At 34.1% G+C, this 14,852-nt stretch overlaps 3 protein-coding genes across 3 annotated transcripts; 1 reads left to right on the forward strand and 2 right to left on the reverse strand.

Moving 5' to 3' along the window:
* Positions 1 to 2,409: 2,409 nt before the first annotated feature.
* On the reverse strand, positions 2,410 to 3,396 carry HO173_013027 (uncharacterized protein; the record flags this gene model as incomplete). The annotated part of the gene is made up of 2 exons (XM_037314856.1): positions 2,410 to 2,894; positions 2,973 to 3,396. The coding sequence occupies 2 exons, from the start codon at positions 3,394 to 3,396 to the stop codon at positions 2,410 to 2,412; spliced, it is 909 nt and encodes a 302-aa protein (XP_037158252.1).
* A 2,218-nt stretch (positions 3,397 to 5,614) lies between these two features.
* Positions 5,615 to 6,820, forward strand: HO173_013028 (uncharacterized protein; the record flags this gene model as incomplete). Its single annotated transcript, XM_037314857.1, has 1 exon — positions 5,615 to 6,820. One exon carries the CDS (start codon positions 5,615 to 5,617, stop codon positions 6,818 to 6,820), a length of 1,206 nt encoding a protein of 401 aa, XP_037158253.1.
* A 561-nt stretch (positions 6,821 to 7,381) lies between these two features.
* Positions 7,382 to 9,017, reverse strand: HO173_013029 (uncharacterized protein; the record flags this gene model as incomplete). Its single annotated transcript, XM_037314858.1, has 4 exons — positions 7,382 to 7,720; positions 7,807 to 8,169; positions 8,225 to 8,884; positions 8,946 to 9,017. The coding sequence occupies 4 exons, from the start codon at positions 9,015 to 9,017 to the stop codon at positions 7,382 to 7,384; spliced, it is 1,434 nt and encodes a 477-aa protein (XP_037158254.1).
* Between the last annotated feature and the right edge of the window lie 5,835 nt (positions 9,018 to 14,852).

Genomic DNA, 14,852 nt, shown 5'->3' on the forward strand with positions numbered 1-14,852 from the left:
GCTATAATACTCGCCGGATCGATAGTATAACGTATTAGGGAAAATACCGTAGCCTCGTTAGTTAATTTATTACTTTAATTAAACGTCGTAGTCTTCTCTTATTTTTTAAACGACTAGGTAAATAAGTAAGTAAGTATATATACATGTAAGTAATTATATAGTTATCGAACTTACGGAGAGTAGAGCGGAGAGCGAAGCGGAGATAATTTATTCTTTTAATATAAAGTTAGATATTAATAGCGGCGATATCGATAAATAAGAATATCTCGTATAACGTCGAAGTCTCTTATAGATATATAAAATATAGAAAAAGACGTCTTTAAATATAGAAAGGTCTACGTCGTCGTTATAGAGGTTATCTCTCTACTTTTATATTCGAAAATTAAATATAACTTTTTTTCTTTACTCTAGAACTGGTTCGCTAAATATCTTAAAACTTCGTATTCGTTAGAAGAAAGGATATATTTATAAGCTATAAAGAGGTTAATATATATAGTTCGAAAATATCTCGCTATCGTCGTCGGAGAGAAAATCGCGTATCTAAGCGTTTCTTATAGTCTTCTTATCTATTAAAATCTATTTTAAACGCGTTAAGCGCGTTAAAATTATTTAAGATATATATTTTATACTCTCTTTAACTTCTAAGTAATATATTTTTAAGTTAATAAATATATATATAGAGGAAATAGCTTTAATACTCGATTTCTATTAGATAATAATACGATTAAACTTATAATTTAATTATTATACTCGACTCGTTATATAATCTTTTAATAATATTAAATACGATATACTATTATTTAAAATTTAATTATTAAAGAGTAATTAATTAAAGATAAATATTATAATTATTAGCGAAAAACGCGTATTTAAATAAGCTTATATAATAATAACGAGCTATTCGATTATAATAAAAAGTTTATATACTTATTTAAAGACCTCGAAAGGTTTATTACTATTTTAATTAATATTAAAAGACTATATAGTAATAACTGAAAAATTAGAGAAAATCGCGATTTTCTATTAACGGGGTAATTATTACGATAGACTTATATAAATTAACGATTAATATAGCGATTCGAGGATTTTCTACTTAGACTCTAAGAAAGGGGTATATCGTAATAAGCTTGCGATATAATTGGCTCTCGAAGCGAGATACGAGTATAGAACTAGTTATAGATATCTCGACTAGCTATAAGTCTAAATTACTAAGACTATATTAGACTAACTTTAAGCTATTATAACGTAGAGTCGATATATCTAAAGACTTTAAATATAGAGGTCTTAACTTAATTTATATCGAAAGATTCGTTATACGATTATAATTAATATTAAAAGAGTCGTTAATAACGAAGTTTAATTAATCGCTTTCGTTAAGATGCTATACTATAAGCTTCTTTAGATTCTCATATATATAGTTTAGAAGCTACTTCGAAAAGGCCTTTCTATCTAGTATTTTATATATCGAATTAAGATATATAATAAAGATATTTATATAAAACTCGTTGTAAATATTTAATAATCTATCTCTTATATATAAAGCTAATATAGCTAGCTTATAAAGTCTTTATTTTTCTTTAGAGAATAATATACTATATCTAGCGATTTTCGATTATCTAATTCTAAAGAATAATATATAAAGTTTCTTCTCTTCTTTAATAATAGTATTATTCTACTTCTATTAAATAATAATATATATATCTTAATTAGTAGAATTCTCGAGATAGAGAAGATAAGACTTTAAATACTTCTTTATTCGTGTTATATTAATAGTAAGATTCTTATATTTAAAGTAGTATTTATAGCTATTAATTCGCTCTTTAGCTTTTATAGAGATAGATATCTCGATAAAGACTCTTTAGACCGTATAATCTCTTTAGCTATATATTCTAATAGAAGATATACTTAATAAGAGATTAATTAATAAAGAAATAGTAGGTTTTAAAGAATTTTCTCCGTAAGATATTGCTAAGACTATGGATTTGGCTAATTAGAAGGCCTACATTTAGATTATTAAGCGTATTATACGAATTATATGCTATAATACTCTAGAGGCCTAATATACGGTAATTACTGTAAGGCTTTTGCTTTGCATGTAATATCACATCGCTAGTGGTCACGGCGAAAATTTGGTGGGGTGGCTGCCACACGGGCGCTCCCGCAAATGGTTTTGCAAAGAGGAGTATGTGCGGTGCCAAGCCTACGCTAGTGGCCCTATGAGTATCCCTGAGGCATCTCATGACAGAGGAGAAGGGAAGAAGAGAGTGGGGGGAGACCGCTGAGAAGGATGAGTATGACACGAAATCATGAATTGCAAATGTTGCCTCTATTCAATCTACCCACGCTATCGACTCGCCATCACTATCAACTATTCCTCAAATGAAGCTCCACTTGACAACGTCACAAAGCTCACTCGTTGTACGGCGGTGGGTTCTGAGTGAAAAAGGATGCCCAGTTGTTAGTATCCGAACCTGCGATACAGTTTTGACTCATCCAAGCGTCTAGCGACATCCAAGCGTAGCTATCGGCATTGATCTCAGTGACGGCGGGGTTATCGTCTTGGTTTGGATCAAGAAGGCCATGCACACGCGGAGGATCGTTCGCCGGCTCCGAATCTCCGTTTTTACAGTCTCCGATAGTCTCCCCCACAGGCGTATTAGGGCCAATGGAGCTGTAGTGCATCATTTCATGCAACGCGATGCGCGAGAAGGAGTCCATCTTCGTGCTAGGAAAGGGGTCCAAAGAGGCGCAGTCGACGTCGCTAGCTTCTCCACGGGTCCACGAGAGATCACAGAAATGGATCTTCTCGAGGTCGTCGACTTGGTCCTCGAGTGTATAGGCCAGGGTGCCCTCGACGGTGCAGTCAGACGCCCCTGGAACGTTCGCGGCAAAGTCTATCGAAGGGGTCAGAGGAGATTGCCAAAGAGAATCGAAAACAGAGGAAATTGGAAAGCGGAGCTGAAGCAGCTTACCAAGATTATCCACAACAAACGTTCCGACAACGGTTCCGATAGCTCCGTCGGTGCTGCTCGCGCCTGCGATTAGACCTAAGACATCTTTGACATTGGTGGGGTAGTCATCTTCGTCGTCGCTTTCCGGGAAGTAGCGTTTGTAGGGCGTATTGACGTTCTGAGCCGAGATTTGGCCATAGCTGGAGATGGCGCGCATTTCGCCACCGCAGATGACATCGTGAAGGGTCTGGAGATGGACCCTGTCAGTGGCAACGGTGGTATTGAAGTTCAGGTACTGCCACTCATTGCCGCAAGCACTGTCAAGCGGGTAGGCAGAAGGCGCGGGTGCATCGCGGCGGAGGACTCGGGATGGATTGTTGAGGATAGGACCAGCGCGAGTCAACGCTACGACAAGCGCAAGGGAGATGATATTCAACAAAGACATTGTTGAAGAAGATGTATTGTTGCTAGAGTTGGGTGGTAGATTGATGGAATCGTGAATAAGGGGAGCGAGAGGCGTGCTTCTGCTGAGTTGGAGTTGGGCATTGACTTGTTATTTATATCAAGTCTCTGTCAAACTTCCTGCAGATAGTCTTCTCAAGGACAAGAAAAAGACCTCCTTCATTGCCTTGACTGCGGATCCCCGAAGGAAGGATCCCCAACTTTTGGGGATCCGCAATCATCAAGGCAAGATGCCTTACGGTCTGAGAATATAGCCTCTTCTCATACGCAGGGCAACGGACCTTACAGCCGGAAAGGGCAACCTCTCCTCGTATAAACGGTAACATACCTTACGGCCGAAGGATATAGTCGCTTCTTCTATGCAAGACAAGAGACCTTACAGCTGGAAAGTGCAGTTTCATTCAAACGCTTCTTAGCAAGACGTCACTACCAAGCCAGAAGACCACAGACCATAATGAACAAGGCGCTTGTCCGTTATAAAACTAGAGTAGGATAGCATAGCATTTCGGAGGTTCATGAGTGGCTTCAGCCGAGTCCGAACCGCTCCGTCTTGGCAATTCCCCCGGATTACGAGACTTTCTATTGCATCAATGTTAAAGTATCCGATAGCTGAATGTGCAATGATGCACTCACCTGCTTCTGCTCCTGCTTCTGCTTCTGCTTCTGCGTCTGCGTCTGCGTCTGCGTCTGCGTCGGAGATGGCGACAATAGTAGATAGGATTCGCAACGGAAAGATTTTGAAGACTTGGTTCTGCCTATATCTACATCTATATGCAGTCAAGAGCGCTCCGGCCGTAACGCTTTCAAGTAACCTTTAGACCTTACCGTACGTACATGAATCGCTTGGCTGCAGCCTTATATGCGTTTTGAAGTGTCGATATTTCAAAAGGACCCTGGGCTGATGAGCGCTTGTGCCGGCTGCAGAGTGCCCGGAGCAATCTCTGAGCCGGTGTAGGCACTGAACTTAGCTTCAGTTAGGGATGACTTTTTGTGTCAGGCTTCCGTACGGAGTAGCGGAGCGGCAATTAGCACCACCACCACCCTAGTTCCGAGCCAACATCGGCTCGAGCCCTCACATAATCAGCGCTTAGCTCTTCCAGGTCTTTGAGGGCTGAAAATCGACTTTGTCGCAATGTTCCAGGAAGCATCCCGTATACATAGGCCCCATGCTCATGCCACGGGGTCGCCGTCGGTGATGAGTCCCCGAGAAAATTGGCTGAATCGAGCGGTTCCGGCTCGAAATTGCGTTGAGGTTTACGCTGAGAAGATAAAGATATCCCCTTCCTTGTGTTCGGCACGTACACGCTAGCAGGGGTCAAATGTAGGGATTATCATTTGTCCAATGATCGCGGTTCACTGCGGCTTAAGACTTTGCTTACTCGTGAGCGCGGCAACGTCGATCTGACCAATCCATCTCCCTACATTTGACCCCTACTAGCGTGTACGTCCCGGCCATAAGGAAAGGGATATTATTGCGGGTAAAAACGGCGTCAAGATGCTAGCACAACCGCCCTACCGATCTTTAAGTACTTGTACCTTATCTTACAAAATAAGAATGATCACATGCTGTCCATGTCGGTAGAAGAGAATAATGATAGTATTGTTTCTATGGATGTAAGAGGATTCTTAAGCATCCTGGGCCAAGCCTACTATACTACTCAAGGAATTGGAATACTGGGTGTCTGAGTGTACATGGAACAGAGAGGCTAGAGCTCGGCCCTGAGAAACGAGGAAAAAGCTTCGGGGTACATTGCAGAGTGTAATGGTGTCTGGTTGCAATGGAGGATTTGGAATTCCTCAACATAATGTACATAGCCGTGGTTTTACGGGATCACGATTATCTGCCGTACCTCAAATGGGGTACGGATGCCGAACATGGCCGTAAGGCCGAGTGGGTAAAAACGGTTGCACTCTGGGCTACGCCTTTCAATGGGAAGGGGTACGAACAGGGGCACGGCCCTCCGATGTAGGAATTACACACACACACACACACAATTAAGGAATAGCTTCGGAATGGCGGGGCGATTGCAATTGCAAGCCCTAACTTGGTCTTGGCCTCACACTCACACTCACACTCACACTCACACTCACACTCACACTCACACTCACACTCATACTCACACTCACACTCACATTCACTTATACTCACAACAGCAGCAAGCACCTACACCTACACACTACGAACATCTGCAGCTACAAAGATGCGCGAGTTGCGAATCCACACAATCATCCAAAGTCACTTCAAAGTCTATGACGCCTCGGGTAGACACCCCTTCAGCATACTATTCGGCCTCTGTCGTCGCTCAGACAAGGACCCTCGGCCATTACTCTTCGAGACTGCAGGCTCGGCAATGGATGTCCCGTATGCGCTGGCAAATGGCTTACTTGAAATAAAACAACAAGATCCTCAAGACGCTAAGCAGTGGTTGCCAGTAGATCTTAGCCGACTGAACCAAGTGGCTCCGAAAGAGTCGTACTGCCTTTCCCTGTCATCCCCGATCAACAGGAAGGAACCCTACAGAAAGCACTTCACGCTATATCACTATGAGATCCATGAGCATGGTCCGTTGGCATCGATTCTGAAGCCGGGAAAGAAGTATGCTATAACACTGGCGAGCAAAGATCTCGGCGTGATACTGTGGACGTCTAGTGATGGAAAGAAGTTCGTCGACAATGGTGAGCAGCCAAGCTGTGATTCTGAACCAGTCAAGTTGGTCAATAGCAAACCTGGAGCCGGTAAAGCGGAATTCGCGGTCGTGGAGAGCCTGTCCTGGCCACCAACAGTAGAGACAAGAATACGTCTCTGCGTACCCTCCTCATCCTCTGATACCGCACCTGCCAACGCTGGGTCAAGCAGTCGCACCGCCTTGGAAGTCTCTGTCATCAATCATGGTTCGTACGCCGTCACTGTGCAGACGCGAGGACACCAGCGTTTCCTGATTCCCTGGGGTCTCCTCCAACCCGAACCTGGCGCTTGCGACAACCGCATGAGAATAATCGACGCCACGGCCCATACACCGCCGACGTCCAGTCTACAGGTTGTTCACTCTGTGACTGGGGAAGTAGTCCGGGAGAACAACGGACAGCGCGGTATAGGCCCGTCAATAGATCCTATTACTGACAAACGACCAAAGGCTGCGGATGTGGTGACGTTGAATCCTGAGGTGCCGTATCTTAGGGAAATTGATCTCGGAGCGTTCGTGGATGGGTTGGTGGATGGGAAATACACGGTTCAGATGCGACCAGAGCGTTGTCGGTGGTGGCCTGGGGAGGTTGAAAAGGAGGAAGGCGAGGATGGGAGGGTGCCAGCGCATTTATGTAGGAATCTCAATCCTCCTCTGATGCTTGAATCGCAGGATAAGGTAGAGCTACGCATAAGAGATGGGACGGTGAAGCACAATATGTGAGATGTCTGCGAGAACGACTACATTTCCAAACCTGACCCTTCCCTCCCTGGCGGAGAGCCTGAACATTCTCTGAGCCTACTGGAAGCTATTGATTTAGATATAGTCGGCCCATCAACTAATTTTATAAACATGGGTAGTGCTACCGGATATAAAGGAATGTCGAATTACTTTGATGGAAAGAGTCTAGTTCCGACAATCTATGTCGTAGATATATTGTATGTGTTCTATGGCGCTAGTCGGTTTATCTTCGATGTCCGGTCTGTCTTCTCTGAATTTCTCTTGCCGTAGAGGTCTTGCGATTAAGATAGAGGTAGACTCTTATACAAGACAAAACAAGTACAAAGGTCATGCCATCTAATCAATGAACATTTGTCACGATGTTGAGAAAGCCTCGCATGAACAGTGAAGAGGCTTTGTAAAGTTCCGCTAGCTCACAGAAAGCACCCGTTGCTATGCCGTATAATCTATCTAAAAGCTCTCGTCTCACGAGTCAATGAGGTGCTAATCTGATTCGCTTGCTAAAGACAAGGATCACCGCCACTGATTTTCACAAAGGCCTCCTTAGCCCGATTTCTGCCGCTTATTGGGCGCGAAGCAGACCTCATTCTCGTCAATACCCGGGTACTTGCGCTTTGCAATGACCTTTGCCTGCTTTTCAATCTCCATCCGACGCGTCCTGCACCCCCAATCCATGATGTTCGTCATATGCATGCCGAGCTGTTCGTAATCCCTATGCTCAGTCCGCATCGCATAGGTCTGTATCGTGTGGGCGTGCCAGTGCTCCACCCCGTTCTCCCATTCCTCCCGCCAGTGCACATGCATCGTTGCGGTTGATGGGGAAAAGGCGAGAGAGAAGGCAAGCGTTGCGGAATCCGCGGTACTTTGTAGTTTATCGTAAGCCTGTCACGAATATCAACAAGGCACTCGTAGATGAACATTCGAGCCCATCGAACGCAGACTTGTGAACATGGGGCAAGGATACATACAGTCCCGGCTTTCTCCCTTTTCGCGATGAGCCTATCGTGCTCCTCTTCCTTCTCCTTCTTACTCAGATCCAGGGAATGCTTTCCGCCGTCCGCGACTCGGTTCCACTGATGATGCCCGTTGACTAGCACTGCACCCCCACGGATACATTGATTCTCCGCTTCTCCGACCACCGCGTTCAGCGTTTTGACTTCCACTAGAAACCAGGGCAACTCGACATCCTTCGCAAGCTCACAGTGGTAGGTGTCGAGGATACCACGACAGGGTGAATCGATGTCTGCTTTCCACAAGCCGTACGTGACATCAGGGCGGGGTTGTTCTATGCGAGGTAGATCTTTAAACATGATGTCCGTGGTTTTGCTGCCCTAGAAAGATCGCGAAGTCAGAGATCATTGCAGCCTTCTTGAAGAATGACCTTACCGTATGTGAAGTGTCGGGTATCATATCTTTGTTAAGGTCGGCTTCGAAGACGCAGTCAAGGAAATCCATGCTCCAGGCTCGTTTCACCCATGCCAATGCATTGTCTTCTCCCTGTGGCGAAAGCGGCTTCTCAGTAATGTCACGGAGCTTTTGCTGTCGTAGGATGCACCAGACATTGAACACAAGCGTTCTTTCCGTAGAGCCACAGTATTTGCGAATGGCTGCCTTCAGCAATAGTGCGTTGTCACTTGACGTTGGTGAATTCCTCTGCGATGTAATAATCTCACGTGCCTTGTCTTTAATTGCTTGTCCACCTCTTGCTAATGCATCTTCGTCATCGTAGTAGAAGCCTCTCGATTTAAGGTTCGCACGAACAGTTGAGACGTTCATCGCAAAGGAAGCGGTTTCTGAGCAAAGTGATTGTGAGTCAGGTCTGAGGCACTCTGAGTGCCAATCCGACAAGTCGAAGTCTTGAAAGCTATCAGGATCGACTGGTGTAAGAGGTGTGAATGAGGCGTCAGCGATGTCGACTCCCTCGGGTCTTCGAGGAGAGAGATCGAGGGGGGAGGGAGAGCGCGAAGGAGGGTCGTGAGGTGGGGTTGAGGTCGAAGGCTGGTTCAGTGGCGTAGACTGAGAAGGGATCTGATGGGTGAAGATAGACTGTCTCAGATTAAAGGCATGTCAAGTATCATGAGCAGAGGTGCACAGAGCAAATTCTCACATGTTGAAGCAAAGTGTCTTTGGTCAAGGACCACGATGGCCCTGCGGTATCAGTCATGTAGTCATTACCCATACCTCTGGACGGTATAGCGGTGGATTCATTAAGAAATCGGCAATTGCTGTGAGTAAGGAAATAAGAATCAGAGTGGTATGGAAGAAGAAAGAAGATGAGCGATGGTGAAGTTCACAGAGCTCGGCGGTGTCAGAAGTCACCGTTTTCCGAGGTTTACCCGGCTACTGCTGGCTCCTACTCGTGCAATCCAGGAATGAGTTCCTACGCTAAAATAGCGCCGGGAAGTCAGCCAATTAAGTTACTCAGTTCTCCGCAAAATCGCACTAAAATAAGCCTTATTTTATAGAGAGAGAGGCTATTACTAAGATATACTCTCTTATTAAATATTAAGATATCGAGAATATAATAATAATAATAGCTATATTTATATATAAGTAATTTATAAATATTTAAACTACTTAATTAATTAATTAGAAATTCTAAATAACTTTCTAATTAATTATCGTCGTTTTAAATTATATAATAATATTATATTCGCTCTTTAATAGATTAATATCTCTTAGATATCTATTATCGAAGTTACTATACTTAATAATAATAAAATAATTTTTTTAAATTAAATAAATTATAATTAAGAGAAGAATATATTAGAATATTATTTAAAGTATAATAAAATTATAATAAAATATATTTTTAGAATAAAGAATTTTAAGTAGAAGAATATTAGTAGAAAATACTCTAAAGAAGATATATCTATTCTCTAAATTTATTATTATCTTTTAACTTATAATAAAGCTTTAATTTATCTTATTAGCGGGCTATAATTTATTTATTTCGCTATTAATTTATAATAGAATTTTACTTAGCTTTTAGCTCTTTTCTAACTCTATCTTTAATTATCTTATTTATTCTCTTAATTAAACGTTAACGTAATTATAAATTATTCTTTAAGAGATTTTATAATAATTTAATCTAATATAAATTTAATAAATTTAGAGATTTAATTAATCTTCTTAATACTATATCTTTTTTATTCTTTTTAATAGAGTTTAATTACTTTAATATAAATAAAAGTATTATTCTTAATTATCTATATATTCTTATTAAGATTTTATATTATAACTTTCTCTATATATTTATATAAATAGATTAATAGAATATAATCTCTATACTATTTATCGTTAATTCTATAATTTTTTAAATATTAAAGAAGATATATACTTAAAGATCTATTTCGCAATATATAGTCTTTTTATACTCTTATTATTTTTTCTTTCGCTATTCTCTCTAAGAAGACGATTATAAAGAGTAATCTATTAATTCTTATTTTAATATTTATTAGTAATTTCTTAATAAAAGATAGCGTTAGAACTTATCTCTATAAGAGTATACTTAAAAATTCTAGAAATTTCTATAAGACATCTTTTTTTCTTTATTACTTTCTTTTATTTATAATTCTTTAATATAATCTCGATTTTTCATTTATATCTTTTAATTATTATTCGTACTAGCTAATAATATTATATATTAATATTAAACTTAATAGAGTATAAGATCTAGTATATTTATATAAATTATATTAAAGTATTAACTATTACTATAAGTATAATCTCGATTAATTTTCTCTTCTCTATTAAAATACGTTATAGTTTATATCTATTATTTTAAATCTTATAATAATATTTATTATTAATAATAAAGATAAATCTCTTATTTAATTCTTTAAGAATTTAAATATAGAGATTATCTCGTTTATATTCTTCGAAATAATTAAAATACGACTTTTTTAACTTAATTTTTCGCTTAATTCTTTTTATAATATAATTATTATTTATTTAATATATATATTTAAGAGTTACTTATAAAAGAAGCGATTAAGAGATTAATAATTATAATTTATCTTTATCTTATTTTCGCTTTTTATAAGTCTCTAAAATATCGATTTTTTTTTATTAAATAGCATATTTACGATATAATTTAAAGTGCTTTAAAATAGTCTAATATACTATTTTTAAGAGATCTAATTAATCTTCTATTCGAGTCGATTCTTTAAAGCGATTAAGACTCTTTAGATATATTAAAATATTATAAAAGTTCTTATTTTCGACTCTATTAATTACTCTTAATATTAAAATAAAAGTAAATCTCTTATTTATCTTCGTTCTTCGCTTAATAATATTAAAACTTTTATAATATAATAATCTATAAATAGCTATAGTTACTTTAAGCTTTAAACTAATTTTAATATTATATAAAGCTATTAAATATATAATATAACTAAATATAATAGAGTAAATAATAAAATAAATATAGATATTTACGAGGAGACTCTATTAAGACGCTAAATTTTAGCGTAGAAACTTATTTCTAAATTATACGAGTAAATCTATTTATCTTAGTTCTTAGTCGTATTTATATCTCTATTAACTAGTTTCTTAACTCTAAGTTTTAGCGTTAAGCTATTTTATTTTTAATATTTTTTAATATCTAAGCGATAGTAAAATAGAATACGTTTAAACTTAGAATAAAATAATATATTTAATTACGAGTAAAAGATATATTCTCGACGTAGTCTTTATTATATTTAATATTTTTTATATTATCTTAATCTCTTAACTTTATTAATATCTTATTAAATTTCTTTAAATTAGTTTATTAACTTCGTAACTTAACGATAATAGATTTAAGCGTAAAGTTATATAATCTTATTAAATTTATATTATTTTCGTTTATAGTCTATATAGATTTCTAAATTATATTTTCTAATTATTAATATCTACTTACGTCGTTACGCGATATAATTATAATTTAATTCTCTATTATTATAATTTATTTTTTAATATAAAATAATAACTTTATATCTTTTCTATCGAATATATTACTTTTTAAGATTATTTCTTAAGAATTTAATAACGTTAATATAGACTTTTAAAGAATTTATAAAACTAGTACTAAAATTCGAGTATTACGCGATTATAGTTATAGTTAATTAATATTAAACTTCTTATATTAATAAATTTATATATATATATAAGTTTTTAAAGTATATAATTAACGTAAATAATTAAGTAGATTATAGTACGCTAATATTCGAGATTAGTTTAACTTTAAGATATTAAGAATATTAAGTTTATTTAAGTCTTTCGTTATAATAGAAGTCTTATTAAAAGAAAAGAGAATTAATTAATTAATAATAAATGTTATAAGCTTATTTTAAATTTATATATTCTTTAATATAATAAGTTTATATTCTCTTAATATTATATATTCTTTAATATATTCTTTTTTATAAACTAGTTTTTTTATAGTCTAGCGTATTTAGCGAGAGACTTCTTATTTTATATAAGCTCTCTCTCTCTTATATATAATTACTTCTTACTTAATTATCTTAATTTAATATATTTATATAATTACGAGTAAAGGCCTATAAATTAAATTTATAATTTTTTTTTTAATTAGAGCTATCGAGTAAATAGATAAGCGATCTTTAATAAGCGAACTTTGATAAGCGGGCTATTCGGCTGTCGAGCGAACTTTGATAAGCGATATTTGAATTCCTTGCGCTTTAATAATTATAAGACTAAATTTGAAAATTCTTTTTTTATCTAAAAGCCCACATTTCGTTCTATAATTAAAAAAAAAAAAAAAATTTTAATAGAAAATAAAAAAGTTATTCTATATATTAATAATATATATCTATTTTTTTAATAAGAGAGGCGCGAAAGGGCGAGATTTTAATAATTACGAATATTAATTTATTTATTCGCGATAACTTAGTCGATCTAATTAAAGAGCGTAGCGAACTCGAATTTATAATTAATTATATATATAAATTTAAGATTTTTAAGCTTAGCTCTATAGTATTCTATTATATATATTAATTAACTCTATATTAATTCTAATAATAAAGAAGAATAAAGAAGAATATATAAAAATCTATATTAATATAGATATATTTAGAAGTAACTTTAAGTATATATATATTATAATTTATAAGTATACGCGTTTATTAACGTATTTCTAAAAAACTATTTCTACTTAAAATACGTAACTAAAATTTATATTTTAATTTATAAATATGAAATTTCTTATATTTTTCTAGAAATAAGTTAAATCTACGTATAATATTAAGATTTATACTTAGATATATTATCTTTTTAATTTATAATTAATTACGTCTTAAAATAATATAAGATTTTAATAGAGTTTTTTTAGAATATTTTAAAGATATAAGAAATTTATAAATTATTTCTAGAATATTTTATAGAATTTAGAATTATATTATATATTTAATAGAATTAATAATTAAAAAGATAATTATAATTAAAGATAACTTTTTTCTAATATTATTATAATTTAATTCGCTATCTAATATATAATTAAGTAATAATATATTAAAAAGATAATTAAGTTTTAATTTATTATATATTTTATAAAAAAATAAAAAAATTCTATTCGTTATTTAATTTATTATTTTCTATTATAGCGATTTACGTAAGATTACGAAGATAATCTTAATCTTTATTTCTCTATTTATCTCTCTATTTATTTCTTTATCTATTTTTTATATATATCTCTCTATTTATTTATTTATCTTAATCTCTTTACGATATTTAAATCTTCTTTAATTAATCTTCTTAAATTAATCTTCTTTAATTATATTTATAAGATATAGATCTTATTAAACTCTTTTATAAAAGATTATTTTTATTATATTAAAGAGACTATAAAAGAGTTTAAATTAAACTTATACTAGCTTTTTTAACTTCTTAAAATTAGATTCTTAAATAGTAAGAATATATTTTTCTTATATATTATAAATTTTCTTATAATATTTATAATAATAATACGTTAATTACTTAAGATATTAAGTTACTTTTATAAGATTTAATATTTATTAAATTAAATTAGAGTCTTATTATAAGTAACTTTAAATTAATTTAAAAGTAATTATTATTATTAAACTAACGTTATTATAATAGTCTTTTTAAGTAATAATTCTATCTTTATCTTAAGTATTACTCTCATCTTTAATAATAATATTATATATATTATTTATTAAATTCTAATTTTTATAAAACTCTTCGATAGAGATTAAAAGAATTTTTATAAGATATAACTTATTATCTTATATATTATCTATAAATATACTCCCTTAAAGTTAATTATTATTAGATTTAATTAAGTAAAGAATCTCTTTTAAAGATATTAAAAGACTAACGTCTTAATTATTTAACGTTTTATTAAAGTCTTCGACGATTATATAAGAGATTTAAGAGTTACTCTAAATATCTAGTAATTCTTTAAACTCTATAAATTCTTATTAATAAAAAATATATTCGTATATTTACGATCTATTTTATCTTTTATTAAGTTTACTATTAGAGTAAAATCTATAATTATCTCTTTAAACGAAGTTGTTTATAGAAAATTAATTAAATTTAAGTTATCTTCTTTAATAATTTAAAACTTTATCGAGATATAACTCTCTAAGCTACGTACGTTAATAGTAGAGTTTTATATCTTATATTAGAATCGATACGAAGTTAATAGTTATATAGATATAAATAATATATTATTTACTTTCTATAATAATAATAAAAGATTATTAAAAAGAAATATATTTAATATTAATTATATTATTAAAATATAAGTAAAGGCCTATAAATTAAATCTATAGAGTTGAATTTTTCTAAGTTAAATCGAATTTTAGCTCTAGCTCTAAGTTAAATCGAACTTTAATCGCTTACTATACGTTTTTAATCTACTTTTACTATTATAAAATTAATTCAATCTATATAATATATAGATATATATATGCGAAGAGAGGTGCGCTAAGATTTAATTAGAAAGATATATTAAATATAAAGAATTAATTCGTAATAATTATCTATA

This window comes from Letharia columbiana, assembly GCF_014066305.1.
Source record: "Letharia columbiana isolate WasteWater2 chromosome Unknown xfSc0000017_s0, whole genome shotgun sequence".
Classification (NCBI taxonomy): Eukaryota; Fungi; Ascomycota; class Lecanoromycetes; order Lecanorales; family Parmeliaceae; genus Letharia; species Letharia columbiana.